General features: G+C 40.1%; 1 protein-coding gene across 1 annotated transcript in view; it reads left to right on the plus strand.

Annotated features, from left to right (window-relative positions):
- The first annotated feature begins 11,289 nt into the window (after positions 1–11,289).
- LOC115369701 (HHIP-like protein 1) overlaps positions 11,290–17,506 on the plus strand; it is a 32,762-nt gene continuing 26,545 nt past the window's right edge. Inside the window, exon 1 of the mRNA XM_030066371.1 lies at positions 11,290–11,635. Coding sequence (XP_029922231.1) covers positions 11,324–11,635 — 312 coding nt within the window. The 5' untranslated portion in view covers positions 11,290–11,323. The remainder of the gene's footprint in view (positions 11,636–17,506) is intronic.

Here is a 17,506-nt window from a genome sequence, read left to right on the forward strand (position 1 = left end):
AATTACCTTGAAATTTCAATTTGTTTGTATTAGTATCATTTATGCATTTAGCCTAGATGAATGGCTCTGTTTCTTGTATTTAATTCTGATTTATGCCTGAGCTTTTGTGTGGAGATAAATTAGGTTGTAATAAACGCAGAGTTATGACACACAGTGGCTCAGTGTCCATACAGTATATGATATAAATAAAAATGACGTGTATCATGTCCGGTTAAAAAACAAAACTGTATCTTTTTCTATTATGAATGATACTTTATTTCAGCCAAAGGGGAATTATCATCTCACTTTCCTCCCTGTACAGGATCAGCCACACGCTAAAACCCCTGGAGCGGATACAGATTCAGTGTCTTACTTTTCACACCTCTGCAAAGCAGATGATTGCAGGACAAGGGATTAAACCCAGAATATCTACTCAAATTTCTGCTGTGCTGCCCCACTGGTTATTCACAGTTCATCAATTCAATGCATATGGCATTAAAAAGAAAGAAAAAAAAACTTGTGTATATTTTACTGTAGGAGGTATGTGTTTAGTTTCACATTTCTCACTACTATAACTCAGTTAAACTGTGTTCCTTCCCTCAGAGATCCCCACCATCATTCTCCATCCAACGACTGGAAACAACAGCTTGGGGGTGAAATAAAACTCATCCCATCCTCTACACAGAGAGAGACTACAATGTCCAGGATCAAAAGAAAGGAAGATAAATGGACAGGAGTATCAGGAGAAATGGCCACGATAGACACATTATCTTATAGAAAAGAGACGGCAATGAGGATGACTGCCACAGCAAAGAATGACACCTACATGAATGGGACCTGCATAACCACAACGCACGCTATCGCATTGTGATGGCAAACATCGCCCACTGCAAAGAGGATGTGACTGAGGGACACAGAGATTAAAGGAAATGTGGGCTAGATGGACAGAGGAGTTAATTGGATGGATGAGGAGGGAATATTACTCCACTTGCTTTTACAGTCAAACTTTTACAGCCAAAATGCCTCAACATTAAGTGAATATACCACGATGGCAACTCATAGGAGGTCTGCATGCACGCCATGAATGACTCACTGGGCGGACATTGATAATTAGTTTAATTCTTGGAGTTAAGTGTGTCCAGGGCCTGGAACAAACCCTGACATTTTAGGCCCTACTCTTGACTAATCTACCAAGAAGAGTTTGCGCCATATGAGTCAAGAGAATCTATAAAATTACTGTGAAAATCTGCCGGCTCTATCTGAGAGAAAACCGCAAGACAAGGGACTACAGTTAATCTTAAAATGCTGTCTTTGCTGATATGGCATCTCAGGCAGTATGTGTGTACACTTGTAGCTCACTTTCCATGCATGGCTACTACCAGATTTCTCTTTTTCCCTTTGTTTGACTCTGCTCCTCGATGGAGCAAACAGTTCAGCCTCTCAACTGATACTTTTGAGTCATTTGCACTTCAGTAACACAGCTTAACATGTTTGCGATAGGGGTCAGTTTTGATTTGAAGATTTGATTCTTGACATACAGAAAAGTTCTTTCTTTCCTGTTCATCATTGAGCAATCCATTACATTGTACATTTGTGTTTATTTTAGTGAATATATTTCTTCAGGCTCAGTTCAATTTTTGTAAAGGTGGTACTTTTATGAATCATGCTGTATACCATTTCTTTAACAGTACTATCTGTTTTCTGTATTATAATGTCATTATGATTCTGCATCCTGTATATACCTCCATTAAACTTATTAGACTGTGAGATGGTTGTCTGTCTCTTCAGCTCTGTTTATGAATGTTTATCACTTTCCACTGATGAAATCAGAAAGGTCCACGCACCACTAAATATTTGTACAATGCTCCAACTCCCTTGACACAAATTTTGATTCACATCATAACATCACAGAAATATTACAAGGATGACAAGAATTAATAACTTGTTGATTTAAATTCTAGTTTTAATGAGAATGTCCATTTTTATGCATTTCTATTCCATGGTTTCAATTCTTCAGTGTAAATTTTCATTGCAGTGTTGACTCAACAAGAGTGGAGTGCTGGCCTGGAAAAGCCTGACAAATGTAGCGCTGCAGAGAAAAAATCAGGAATGAATGATTATGACAAATTGATAGTAAATGATAATTGCCTACAGTTATACTCTGCAAATGATGAATTTCTATAATTGGTCTTCATCAAGTTTTTTTTTTTTTTTTTTTATCAATGAATGAAACTAATCATCATTTGTTAACACAGAACTACTGATGAATTAAAAATGGCGAGTCCTCATTTCAACCAGTGAATAAGAAATGATAGGGCTTCCCCACAGCAGAACTAACAATGAATGAATGGTGACCTGGCTTCTTCATCTTGATACAACTGCTTATGACTGAATAATGATCAGGCTCTGCCTTGCAGGCGAAGCTGTTTCTATGAATATTACTCCATTATGCAGACTCCAGGGAAATGGAATTAATACTGGCATCATGTGCCCAAACTAGTTTTATATTATCTTGACTTAATATGAAAACAGAAACCTTACTAACTGAGAAGACTGGGCATCATTGTGAAAGCTTTAAAACTATTCTATTCAGAGATTTATTTTAACTACATGTGAGAACTTGCGTCTTCCAAAATATTTGTACAGCCCCAAACTGATTTTCTGAACTGGAATTTTCTGAACTGAATTTTATTTTATTTTATTTTATTTCTTTCTTTTTTTGAGTGTAAAAATAAAATTATTAAGTCCATAATCAACTGCATTTTATTCTGTGAACCTTACATTATTTATTTAGTGACATAATTTACTGGTTATGACTCACCAGGACTCTTCACTTGTTTACAACAGTAGCAGCCATTTGGATCAAGTCCCAAGCCGGAAGCTATCCGAGAGGTGAAACCATTGGCACCCCCTACTGGTAGTGTGTATGCTGCACACACAACTTTGGATGCTCCAGAGGGAGGACCAAATTTACTAATAGGTCAACCCTAATCTCACTAATGACTCTCAGTACTTTGGGATTTTGAGACAGAATTAAAAGAGGAAAGGGCTACTAATTACACATTTCCAAATCTGGATACTAATTTGCAATTAAAACCTGAACACATATTTGCAGATTTTTGCAGATCTTAGTCTTTGCAATTACAATGAACCATTTGCAACCTTAATAACATTTTGTAGCTTCTGATGCACTGTTACAAGACAAATGTTTTCTCCTGATGCAACCTGATCACAATCTGATTTCAAAACTGGTCAAGATTTTAAAACAAACTGTCACCTGAGCCTAGCATTACATATAAAAGTTCTCAGTAAAGTTTCAGTCAGTCCTTCAGTCCTTAAACTAACAAGTAAACAGTGTAAGGATGCTTTAGTCAGGGTGACATGATCTTCCCATGTGGGTCACTCAAGTTTTATCTTATCGTAATAAACCGTGTGTAAACAATATACACTATATTACCAAAAGTATTCGCTCACCTGCCTTTACTCATACTATGAACTGAAGTGCCATCCCATTCCTAACCCACAGAGTTCAATATGATGTCGGTCCACCTTTTGCAGCTATTACAGCTTCAACTCTTCTGGGAAGACTGTCCACAAGGTTGAGGAGAGTGTTTATAGGAATTTTTGACCATTCTTCCAAAAGCGCATTGGTGAGGTCACACACTGATGTTGGTCGAGAAGGCCTGGCTCTCAGTCTCCGCTCTAATTCATCCCAAAGGTGTTCTATCGGGTTCAGGTCAGGACTCTGTGCAGGCCAGTCAAGTTCATCCACACCAGACTCTGTCATCCATGTCTTTATGGACCTTGCTTTGTGCACTGGTGCACAGTCATGTTGGAAGAGGAAGGGGCCCACTCCAAACTGTTCCCACAAGGTTGGGAGCATGGAATTGTCCAAAATGTTTTGGTATCCTGAAGCATTCAAAGTTCCTTTCACTGGAACTAAGGGGCCAAGCCCAGCTCCTGAAAAACAACCCCACACCATAATTCCTCCTCCACCAAATTTCACAGTCGGCACAATGCAGTCTGAAATGTACCGTTCTCCTGGCAACCTCCAAACCCAGACTCGTCCATCAGATTGCCAGATGGAAAAGCGTGATTCATCACTCCAGAGAACGCGTCTCCACTGCTCTAGAGGCCAGTGGCGGCATGCTTTACACCATTGCATCCGACGCTTTGCATTGCACTTGGTGATGTGTGGCTTGGCTGCAGCTGCTTGGCCATGGAAACCCATTCCATGAAGCTCTCTGCGTACTGTACTTGGGCTAATCTGAAGGTCACATGAAGTTTGTAGCTCTCTAGCAATTGACTGTGCAGAAAGTCGGCGACCTCTTTGCACTATGCGCTTCAGCATCTGCTGACCCCTCTCCGTCACGTTACGTGGCCTACCACTTCGTGGCTGAGTTGCTGTTGTTCCCAAACGCTTCCATTTTGTTATAATAGAGCTGACAGTTGACTGTGGAATATTTAGGAGCGAGGAAATTTCACGACTGGATTTGTTGCACAGGTGGCATCCTATGACAGTTCCATGCTGGAATTCACTGAGCTCCTGAGAGCGGCCCATTCTTTCACAAATGTCTTGTTTCACAGTCTGCATGCCTGAGTGCTTGATTTTATACACCTGTGGCCAGGCCAAGTGATTAGGACACCTGATTCTGATCATTTGAATGGGTGAGCGAATACTTTTGGTAATATAGTGTATGTTGGTCTAATGGAGCCATCACTCAGTAAGCGTCACTCAGTTACTTCACTTCTGAAGGGTGGAATTAATAATACGTAGCGTACTCTTTATCTCTCAGATAGACACAACAGACTGAAACAGGAGTGGATTTAGAGGAGGTTGTTCAGGGTCTTTGGTCTTCATTTCTAGTTTTACCTCTCTTCAGAGTCTTCCCCATTACATCAAGATGTTACCGAAATCCAATGTGTCATACTCTACCTCTCATCTTTTCCCTTCTACCATCACTCCTTTCATTTCACTCCTTTCTCCATCTTCATATTTCTCTGTATTTCTCTGACAGAATGCCAGAAGCTGATAATAAAACAGCTCTGTGTTATTTCAAGTGACCAACACATGCATGTTTGATCTTGGTTTCAACTCAAGTCAAAACTCTGCAAATTGAATTTCACTTATATTTTTGCACAACATAAACCAATGAATTTTCTCTGGGGTTTGGAAATGATTTTTTTTTTTTTTACATGTAAACCTCATAAGGCATCATATATGGGAGGCATCTGTGTGTGTGGGTGTGTGTGTGTGTTTTCAATGTTAGAACTTCAGGCTATCCTAGATGCTCCATCTGTAGTCCTGCCAGCCAAGTATCCTTGGGGAAATCAGGGGTATGAAAACACATGCAGATGCACACACTTATGCACATCCAGGGACACACACATGCGTACTATGCATGTCAAGTGTGCTACACACGTGTAATGTTGACTGAGATGCAATAATAACAGTGGAAAGCTGCAGCAGGTCCTCACAGTACACACACACACACACACACACATACACACACACACACACACACACACACATGGAATAACAATATGAGCAATATGACTACCTTGTCTCCATGACGACATAGTAGAGTCAAAATCCAACGTACTTTATTTCTCCCAGGAAATGTGATTTGTTAAAGAGAGAATGTTTTCTCGAATAGTAAAACTCATCATCATGATGATATGTCTTCAAAATCAGCTCACCACAAACCTTTTGTTTCAATTTTTATTTTTCACTTTTTATATTTATATTTACTGGACAGAAGGCTGTGCATATCAATAATGTGGAGTGATGTGGCAGGGATGACAATGACACACATACAGAACGAAAATAGAGGGGTTGTAGGGAAGACAGAGATGGAAGATGGATGACAGCACCACATGAGGCAAAAACAAAGTTCAGGGCAGCTTCATCATCCCACTGGTGTGAGAACCACTCCACTCAACACTGGGAACAGGTCTGCCTGCCCCAGGCTAATCTGTAAACCAGCCGATCTACAGGAGCCCTTCACCATGATCAAAACAAAGATGCGTTCTAAAAATGCATATGAACATGTTAGAAATGTAATAAATAATAAGAGAAATCACCTGAAACTGAAAATGAAAAACCTCAACTTTATTGCCAATCTCCCATAAACAGAATGTACAGGTTACCGAAATTACATTTCAAACGGACCAAGGAAGTAACAGAGGAAATACAGTGTGGGACATAGCAACAGACAAAGGCTGATAAATCAATGACTAGGCTAATCAAACAAGCCACATATGTGCAAAACCTTTTATTTTATTTTATAAATATATATTTTAGATGAAACAGTTAACCTGCTGCAATATGAATGACTGCATTTCAGGACTGCATCTCTCTCTCTCTCTCTCTCTCTCTCTCTCTCTCTCTCTCTCTCTCTCTCCCTCCCTCCCTCTCTCTCTCTCTCACACACACACACACACACACACACAAAGACAGTATTTTTTTTTTTTTTTTTTTTGCTGGAAACCTGTGATAATCAAGCAGAAAGAAGTCTATATATGGCATTAAAAGGGCAGGAAAAACAATGACCTAAACTTGGCTCTCTCAGTCTCAGTTTTACTTGGAAAACATCCCTACAGTGCTAGTCCCACCTTACCGGGCCCCTGCAAGGAACATGTAAAGGAAGGAGAGGACATTACATCATAGCAACAGCATTATAAATCTGCTTTAACGGGAAACTTGTACCGAAGTCAACAGTACAGACATGGATACTCCTACCATAAACCACCATATCTACTATGCCTATGTCATTTGAACTTTAACAGGATACAGAGTCGATAATATAAGAAAACACCTGATTGGGGTAATAACCTGTTCAATTAGCTCACAAAAAAGAAGCGTGGTGAACCCACATACCACTTTCACGTTTCCATTTAACAGTTGGCACCAGTTTGGACTGAGGAGATGCACACCAACATAATGTTTTAGCAACATTCTCCATGTTGCTAAAAATTGATATGTTTCCAAATATAACTTTGTATTGTGAGTCTGGAGCAACCCAGTATTATGCCAAAGTGACACACCAGTCCACCAGGGAAAGCATGTCAGTGTTAGGTTTAACCATGCCTAAGCGTATGGTCACACTTTGCATTACCAGCCATTGTACCACCAGGGGACAAACATTTACTCTCCGTGGCAATCCAAAACATTTTTAACACAGGGCATAACTACAATAAAAATCACATAAAAACCATAAGCCACAGATCTCCATCTAACCTGGTTGGGAAGGAGGTGGTTAATGGTCCTTTTCGTCCACATGGAGTTGTTGGTATTGAGTAAATGTCCGCCCCCTGCTCGTGCAATGGCTGCTACTGCACTCCTCCAAAGTGTGACTTTCATGCGCTTAGAAATGGCTTTATGTAACACTGACATGCTACCCCTGGTGGACTAGTGGGTGTCCTCTTCACGTAGCATCACAGAAGATGTGTTAACCAAACTGAAGAAGAAATGAGGAGCCACAAGACAGATGTTATAAGCCCATGACCTTTTTAACATCTCACTAGAAAGTAACGTGAGCACTCATAATAACAATTATTTAATGCTGAATTACTTTAATACAAATGGCTGGGTCTCTGTAACAGTCACATCCTTTGCGTGGCATTTTGCTCTCAGTCGTGTTGCATGAAGCATCTACATGAGTGCATTATGGCTATTATAATCAGAACGTGTGTTGTAACATACTAATTCTGCAGAAGGGTGCAAGGCCAGCTGTAGTGATAAAAAGCCTCCTCATACATTCACACCAGATTCACAATGCAGGATGACCGTTGGAGAGCTTTTGTGTTTTCTGCTTTAAAAATATGCCATAGTGCCAGAGCAGAGTGTGTTTGTTTCAAAATGTATAAATCTGTTTCTCTTTTTTTTTTTTTTTTTTTTTTTTTTTTTTTAAATAGTAAGGCAATCCCATTTATATCAAGCATATTTGGTCTGCATTTTTTCCCAGTTGGCAGCACGTTCACTATGTGAAATGCCATGCAATTTTCTGTGTTTGTCCAAAACATTTGATTGTGCAACACTCCCAGACTTTCTACAGGAAAATGAGTAACATACAGTAAAACATCCCATTAGCTTTTCATTGCTTTTTGACTAGTAATCAAAATCAAACAATAGGAAAAATTTGCTATTTCAGAAAAATGTTAAAAGTTGCTACAAACAGATTACAAGAATTGAAAAAGTAATGCCAAACTACAACTTACCATAAAAAAAAGTAATATGAGTATTCTCAAGCACTATAAAGTAACCTGCAATACTAATCATAACATACACTCTGTAATGAAACTATGACACACACCCTAACTATAATGCATGCTAATTTCATATAGGCACATATACACATACATGAATAATGAAAAAATGAAAATTGAGCTGACTGTGCGCGCGCGCGTGTGTGTGTGTGTGTGTGTGTGTGTGTGTGTGTGTGTGTGTGTGTGTTATCAGTAGTTTCAGTAAGACTGTGTTTGCTCTGCTGAGACTGACCACCACATTTTCATTCACTTACGGTATGTGTATGTAAGAATAGAGTCAGTGTGCTTGGTTGTCTTTATTGGAGCTGTCTGTGAATGTGTGTGTGTGTGTGTGTGTGTGTGTGTGTTTTCCAGTAAAGGCTGACTCATCATTGGTCATGCTAAAGATTAGTACATTTTACAAGCTTGAGTTTAAACCCAGGTTGGCGAAAAGCTTTTTTAACATTTTGTGGCACAGGCCTGATCTTCTCATGGGCGACTAAATGCAATTAAACCAGTTAGAATCTTTTTTTTTCTTTCTGTGTAGACAGCCATAAACAAAGTCTGAAAAAACACCATAAAGGGTTAAAACAAAACAAAACAAAACAAAACAAAAAGATCATCAGGTCATTGATCATGGAAACAGAAAGCCATTTACATCAATTACTATCACTACATTTGAGAAATATCCACAGAGGCTAGACTGTGGAGGCTAAACAAATCAACCAAAAAAAGTTAATCCTGTCTGTAGCTGTCAGTTATTTCTGTTTGGGTCAGTGAAGAATAAGAAACTGCAATTCTATCAAGTAATAATCGATTTAAATAATCAGTCTTTAGTTGGATACTGCAGTCATCAAGTGTAAGAAGGACAAATCTATCCTGGTGACCTTATCTGTGTGATGTTTAAGGGTAAAAATTAATTTGACATCATCAAGTATTACCCTTGTGGTAAGATGTGTGACCGTGGTAGCAGAGCAAGCCTAGCTGAAGATGTGCCATGTGTAAAGTGGAATATTATATTGATCCATCTATCAGAAAATGTCCCGATTTGCCATGTTTACTGGTTCACGTTGAGATGAATCAGTAAGTTACATAAGATGATGAAGTGTCCATCCAGGGACAGTCTGGCTGTATTCTTTGTTTTTTATCTGTGAGAGCAGAGTGATAAAGTGTCTGACACCCAGCCAGCCAGATGGGAGACACTCTCATCTGAAGGGTGGCTGGGCAATAATGAGACACAGATGGTGGTGGTATGTCTGTACTCACTCACTCACACACACACACACACACACACACCGTTATTTTCTTTAAACTTTGTTTAAAGAAAAAAAATTGGTTTAAAGAAAAGTTTGTGTGTAGATAAAAATCCAGTGTTACGTTATCACTGAGGTGTTTTTGTCTTTTTTTGTTTTTCTTTCTTTCTTTTTTTTTTTTTAAAGAATTTTAAGAGTTATGCAATTTCAGTAAACCTTCCAGATGATCATCAATCAAAACAAAATTAAGTCTTTTACTTTAGACGGCTTAGATGTCAGCTGATGATCCAATCTGAGTCACAGATGTTAGTACAGCAATATCCAAATTCAGCTCAGTAAAGTCAATATTACTGTAGGAAAGATTATCACTACAGCAGTAAACTGTGAGATTATTATTATCATTATAGTGGCTCATCATAGACATTTAGGTGCTGTGCAGCTTCAAAATAACTTGAACATTGTATTTAGCTGTGAATGATGCCCAGTTATGCTTTTATACATGGTAGGATTTGGAAGTGTACATGCAGGATCCATTGGTCTCCACTTCCAGCACACGTCGCAATTCATCTGACCGCACAGACACAGACACACACACACACACACACACACACACACACACACACACACACACACACAAACACACACACACTGTGAATGAGTCTGTCTGGAAATGTTAGAGAGACGGGGGAGAGGTTGGAGAATGTTGAAGGGGGGAGAGAAGAGGGGAGAAGAGGTGGAGAGAAAGTTGCAACTTCAGGGCAACACAGACCACATGCTATGGGAAAGAATGCATGCGTATTTGTGGGGGAGTGAAGGAGCAAGTGAAAAGAGGAGAGGAGGAGAGAGGAGGTGGAGGAAAGAAGCGAGGAGGGAGGGATCTAAGTTTAGGCTGCAGCGTGGCTGTGTGTCTGAATGAAAGAGCCTCTCTCTCTCTCTCTCTCTGTGCTGCACGTATGGTTTTTGTCCTTCACAGCGAGTTGAGCACATGTCCAGAGCAAACACAGACAGACTCTCTACGAGGCTAAGAGCTGGAACTAAACTTTACACCGAAACTGTGGCTGAAACTGCAACTTCAGTTTTGCAGAAAACCTGATCTGTTTGTGGTTTCTGACTCTTCCTAAGAAGCTGGAGTTCCTCTCAACAGTGTGTCAGCTTTTGTAAGGTTGCTCTGGGTTTTGGGTTTTGCCTTGCATCTTGCAAAGAACTTTTTGGAGAAATCTTCATGAGATGGATGTTACAAAATAAGTGTCACTGACTGGCCTTATAAAGATTTGGAAACTGTTTTTTTTCCTTGAAATGTTTGTTTTTATCCACCAGTTTTTATGAACTGACAGTCACTCTCTAAATTAATGAGTGACCGAGGCGAATCTCCACACATCACCAGGACTTTGGGACATCGATTCTGCCAAACTCTCAGGTTAACACACCACAAGGATACCTGCATTTATTTCATTACTCCTCACCCTCAAAAGACAGACAGATAGATATTGACCCGTGTGACAGAAATCATTGCATTTGGAATAGTTTTGCCTTATGTTACATTATTTACACACAACAGCTGGTGCCTGGGTATAAACTCCTGAGTGAGCTGTAAGTGCCTAGCCAACTTACAGACAGGTGTAATGCTGGGTGAGTGTATCTAACAAACACACCTATACCTGGCAAACTGGTGTGCAGTAGATGTAAGTGAGTGCGTTGTCTCACAACAGATTTTCCCCTCTGCTCACATCTGTTTTAAGTTAGCATTACCACATATGCTGCAGTATCACATAAAGAGCATTCATTTATTGTATTACTGGGTGGGGAGCTGAGTTATCCTGAACTGAACAACTCTCACCTGCACCATGACCCCGGGTCCCGGTGCTGTGGCCCCCCAGCTCACTCTGGACACCACCTCCCTGTCGCACCTCCTGCTGCACCTCCTGCTGCTGGTCCTCCACTCCTGGAGGGGGAGCTGTCACCCCCAGTGTTTGGACTACAAGCCTCCATTTGAGCCCCGTCAACCACTGGTCTTCTGTAAAGAGTATGGCAAGTTTGGATGCTGTGATGCAGAAAAGGATGAGGAGATATCCAATAGGTTTTACACCATCATGGACAACTTTGACTATTCAGGCTACGCCACCTGTGGCAAGTACATACGCAGCATTCTTTGTCAGGTAAGAGAATCACATCATGTGTGTCTTTTAAAGATGCTAGTTGTGGATTTATCACATTTGATGATGTGGCCAGGCTGTCCCCTGCCTGAACTACATACACCTATCACCTTTGTGGAAACTCTCATAGAGTATCCTTATGTTGTCATAGTATCCTTGTGAGGGAATTTTCTCTGTGGCTGTAGGTCACATTTAGGTCCTTTGAGCTGCACTGATAAGACGTACTGTCTCCCTGCCACTAAGGCCATCAGTCTGGGGCATGGCAGACACAGGGAGACAAGGCCAGGCTGATTGGCGCCGTTCATGAACACAGAGCTGTTGAACTCTAACATACTTAGGAGAGAGTATCTCCTTTAAAATAAGGCATGTCAGCGAGCAACCCTCAGAATTTGTGGGCTACTACCAGTGTTCACACCTGTAGCACTCATACTCTCGTCTCCTCAGCTGAGCATCAACAAACATCCTTTGCATAAGTCGTGCCAAGCTGACCAGGACCTTGCTCTTTTCTGTCACAATCCTTATGATGGTATTTATGATCAATGACTTTTTATTGTGTGAAATTTTATAGAGTGAAATGATTAATATTCTAACATCAGTTGCCATCACGCGAGTGACATAATGTAAGTATATGCAAGACTTGAATGATTATGTTAAAACAAATGTACACCATGTGATTTTATCTGACCACTCAGTCTAGGACAAACTTTTAAACTTTAGAGGAAGCAGAGGGAGGAGCTTAACTCTGGTACACATTTTGGCAACAAACTCTGGAGAGGAGAGGCAGAGGGCTGAAAACATCAGCACTGCTGTGCCCTAACCCTGCTCCGCATGAGTTAGTATTGTATTTTTATTGGTATTGGTATTGGTTGACATTGGTTTATCAGTATATCTAAAAAAAAAAAAAAAGTCTCTGCAAAACAGATTCTGAAATCACATAGTGCAGGTAATTAAAGCACAAGAAATGAGACAAAGTTGGTTTGCATTGGAAACAAGTGAAATTGTTTCCTCCTAATTGGCAGCCTTTTTGATAGTGTAGAGTGACGACACAGTGCCATTCCTCATGAGCCAAAGACTGTCTGTCATCCGGTGGAGTTTTTTTTTTTTTTTTTTTTTTTAACTTTGGCTGACAGAGGGACGTTTGATTTCTCGTGTGGGAGATCAGGCTTTAGTGTGTCACACCGAGAGATCCCAGACATCTTGTAACTGCTTTTATTTATCCAGGTGGCAACAATGCCAGCTGACCTCAGGTGCCGAGTAAATAACCACTCTGAGATTGCCTGAAAATGTGGGTCTCACTTCTCTTCCAAGTGAACAGCAGTGTGGTTTGTCAGGAGTGAAAATGTAATTGAAAGCACCAACAAGACCTGACCCCAAAACATGCGGTTCTCCTTGAGTAAAAAAAAATGACAGAGGCTGACATCTGGTAGGGTTTTTCAAGCTCTTGTTCTTAGAAAGTCTAACTCAGTGACCTGAGGAACAACTGAATAAAAGCTATTTTGTGCTCTTGATTAGTACAAACACAAGGAGTGTAAATCATGACAAAGAGCAAGTTTATCAGGCCTAATTCAAGTTACAGGGAGCTGATTCGTTTTTCTCCACCTCAACACAAAACTGAGAAATGACAGGTTACCAAAAGTCTTTCTAAACAAGCTACTTGTGAGTCCATGTGGCTTTTGTTTACAAGCTAATTTACTTGTGATTGGGTTGTGTAAATCTAAATGAACCAAAAGGGAAAAAATGCAGTGCAAAAAATAAACGTTTCCACTATGGTTTGGAAAAACAACCAAATTCAGAGGGAATCCTTTTGGGCGAGTTCTTGATACTGGGGTGCCTTTGTGAAACAACAAAATCTCACCGCACACCCAGTTATTTACTTGAAAATGTCAAACAAAGACAATAATCAAGTGACTTCAACAAGCTGCTTGGCTTTGCTCAGAAGTGGTCTGCTTACAGTAAATCCAGAATGAGTAAATCCCCCTTCGGTGCAGACTCACTTCCAGATTGTAACATTTGTTTAGTATCTACAAAAGACTCATCCTCCTCCACAAACTCCTCCACTTGCAGTGACCTCACCAGCTCATAATGTACAGCACAACACTGTTTGGCAATGCAATAACACAAAAAAATATAAATATTGTAATTACTGATAAAGATGCAAACCCACCAATAATCAGTATAACCAAACAAATTATACAGCTTTCGAAAACACTGAGTTGTATGATTATTTTTTGAGTCACTGGCAATGGGTTTAATTTACCTTATTATTACTTACTACAGTCATATTCATCTTCATAATTGTGACTCATTGGAGGATGTGTGTTCCTCTCATTGCAGTGGGCAAATGAGACAGGGCTATGTGCCAACAGCCTGTATGTTTAAAACATGTTCATGTTGGAGAAGAAACTGATGCAGGATTTAATTCAAAGATCAGTCCTACAGTGTTTTTAAAAAGCAAATAAATGCTACCTGTGAATAAAATATTTATTACGTAGATGCACAAGGCTGTGCTCTGTAGTGTTTTCCACACACATTAACAATTTCAGTAATCATAATGACCAAATCTTCACATTAACTGCACAGCTGGTGATTATGCAGATTTTCCTTCTAATGTCTCCAATCACGTTTTCCCTATATTAACCATAGCATATATAAAGGAAAAAGTGAGAACAAGAGAGCTTGTGGATCTGCATGATTAGTGCAGGTGATAGTGTTTTACACAGTCTCAATGGCCACCACAGAGTCTTTGGAGGGCTGATGGGCCGTTTGGAGCTCTGGGCCCCAGTGTGACTGCACCGGCTGTACAGGCAGGCCTCATGCTGCTGTAGGGTATCATAACAGAGTATTGCTACCAGCTGTAGCAACAATTTTATCATCATATTAATGGTATATATATATATATATATATATATATATATATATATATTTTTTTTTTTTTTTAAATCAACATTTGTGTACAATTAATATATTTCACATTGTGATATAGTCTTATTGCATAATTCCATGATAAATGTCACACAATGATCCACTTGGTATAGTAACACTTGAAGGTATTATTACAACCGGGGATAGGATTTTAGGATTTTGGACACTATCATGGAAGGGGTATTTACCTTAAGTCCTTGTCCCATCTTCTTCTGCTTTATAGATCTCCATCCGATTTTTGTAGGTGAACATAATTTTACGTGAGACGCACAGACTGAAACAAATTAGCCAAGATATAGCAGTTTAATAACATGCTCTTCTTTGATAACAGCAAAGTGGAAAAACAAACTGCCTTCCAGGCAGTGTGATACATCACACACCATGTAACGACTGGGACAAATCCTCTCACCCCTAAAATATAGGTTTGTATCATTATGGTAATTATACCCCATAGTTGTTATTTCCAAGCAGTACAGGCTGTTTCTTGGGTTAAATGGTAGTGCTGCAGCGCACACAGGACTGTCAGTCTCACACAGTGGGGCGAGTGCAGAGGACGGAAAATATTAAAAGCTTAGAAAGCTTTTTTTAATCGGCTAATTTTGATGATGTAACTGCTTTCGTAAGAATTTAATTATTGTATAAAAAAAGACGCAAAAAACTTGTCTGATAAAAGGTAAAAATGCAATAACTAACTAACCAACCAAATAGATAAATAATCCTCCTCCTCTTAAATTTATATCTATTATTAACTAAGAACTATTGGTTCTTAGTTTGTACAAAGATAAGAGACAAAGTGATCAAACACATAATTAACAATCATAAAAAGAGAGAACACTCACCTTAACAAATGTTACCACAGCACATATACGCCAGGGTTTGCAACCAAGTAATGTTAGCTTGAGACATTAACTAACTAACCCAGTGGAGGGCAACAAGGTATAAATATATTAGTTTGTTTGATGAACTCTAGTAATTACATAATTGTATCATGTGTTTGTCATTTATTTAATGTAGAGCTATAAAGCTAAATTTAATTATAATGTGTATGAAAAGCATTTTCCTGACTCATATGCACATGATACAGAGGAGGCTAATGACAGACTATTAGCATAATGGCATGTGGCTAAGAACATTACCCAACTTATATACGGTTCATTTCTCACCAGGCTCTCAAGGCTTTAGAGTGTTTAAGGTGAAGCATTTAGCTGTATCTGGATCCAGGACCTGGTCGCCTCCCAAAGATGTGATTTTGTTTTTTAATTTAGAGATTACTGTTAACAGTTCTAGCAGTTCTATTTCCTCCTTGAAGGGCACATACTTTGTCCTAAAAAAGCTGGGCAAATTTAGAAGTGCCTGCCTTTGTGCTTAACAGATCTCACTTTTTATGTCCACTTTCTCCCACTTTCTCATTACCCAGTTGGGGTTTATTTTGGCGATAATGACCAGCTGGATGAAGATTATCTCATTAAACGGCCAACACAGGAAGGCAGAGTCACCAATCTTCCCTTTAGATCTACAAAACAATCTGGGTAGTACTGGTCCTCTGTAGGAAAGAGGTGGTTTGCCTCCAGTTGGGATTGAGTTATTGCCCCAAAAAGAGAAGTTCAAGTATCTCAGGGTCTGGTTCACAAGTGAGGATAAAATGGAGAGGGAGATGGGCAGATGGATCAAGGCAGCGGCTGCAGTTATGTGATCAATCTATTGGACCATTGTGGTGAACAGAGTTAAGCCAGAAAGGATGGCTCTCAGTTTTGTGGTCGATCGACCCTCATCTATGGTCACAAGCTTTGGTAAGTGATTGAAAGAATGAGATTGGGGATGCAAGTGGCTGAAATGAGCTTTCTTTGCTTATTGGCTGTGTTCACCCGTATTTGCATGAGTCCGCGATGCAAAAAATCACTTTGTGTCATTGGAGTCAGGGTGAGGAGCTCAGACACATTGGACGAGCTTGAGGTAGACCAGCTGCTCCTCCGTGTTGAAGGGAGCCATTTGAGGTGGTTTGTGCAGATATTGGATGGATGGATCAATGGATGGATAGCACAGTCGGACTGGGAACAAAATTTGTCCCGCTTGACCTCTGTCATTACATGGATGGAAGCATCCATTTGAAGGGGTGGGAGGAGGATGAGTGTTGCACTGCTAACCCTAACATCAAGTGGGCTGCGGCCAGCGGGTAGATTTTTTCTTCCCCACAATTTTTTCCCCACATCTTTGACGCCACATTGCTGGCATTGCGGCCCACTAGTGGTCCATCCACCTGGCATTTGCCAGAATTGCCAGACTGCCAGTCCAAGCCTGATGGATAGGCACTATTTCATACACTGATTACTAATGCTGAATGTGTTTCAGAAAACTTTGTATTCATCAAACTCCATTTCCCAATCTATTTGTGCATGAAGCATTTATCTTAATGCACCAGGGTGGGAGTTGGATTTGTCACCTGTTTTTTGTCAAAACATATTCTGTTCACTGACTAAATCAAAGACATCCGGTCAACTTTACTGTAAATGTTACATTACTCAATGATAGCTCATAGGTGTTGCAATCTCCACATGCTGGTGTTATCACCAGATGCACTGTGCTTTCAGAAATGTTTATAAACTATGCAGGTAATGATTTCATGACATGCACCATGTAGAATATCCAAAACTGCATTCATAAAGCCTTTTGTTTGGATCATTATTATTTTTTCCCAACACCAGTCCTATTTGCTTTTGGGGCCACTGAAGCCCTGCTGTGGTCAATGGTTTGAGGCCGAGGGGGCCCTAGAGGTGGTTAGGTTTCCCCACTGCCAGGGTACTTATCCTGGGTAAACCCACCACACTGAGGGCCTCTGTTGCAACTGCACTGCTGGAGCTCCATGGCACTGATATCAGTCAGAGCGAGAGAGAGGGCAGTCAGAGAGAGAGAGAGGGGTGGTGGTGTTGGTGGGGTGGGGGGCACAGAGAGACA

This window comes from Myripristis murdjan, chromosome 13, assembly GCF_902150065.1.
Source record: "Myripristis murdjan chromosome 13, fMyrMur1.1, whole genome shotgun sequence".
NCBI classification, from domain to species: Eukaryota; Metazoa; Chordata; class Actinopteri; order Holocentriformes; family Holocentridae; genus Myripristis; species Myripristis murdjan.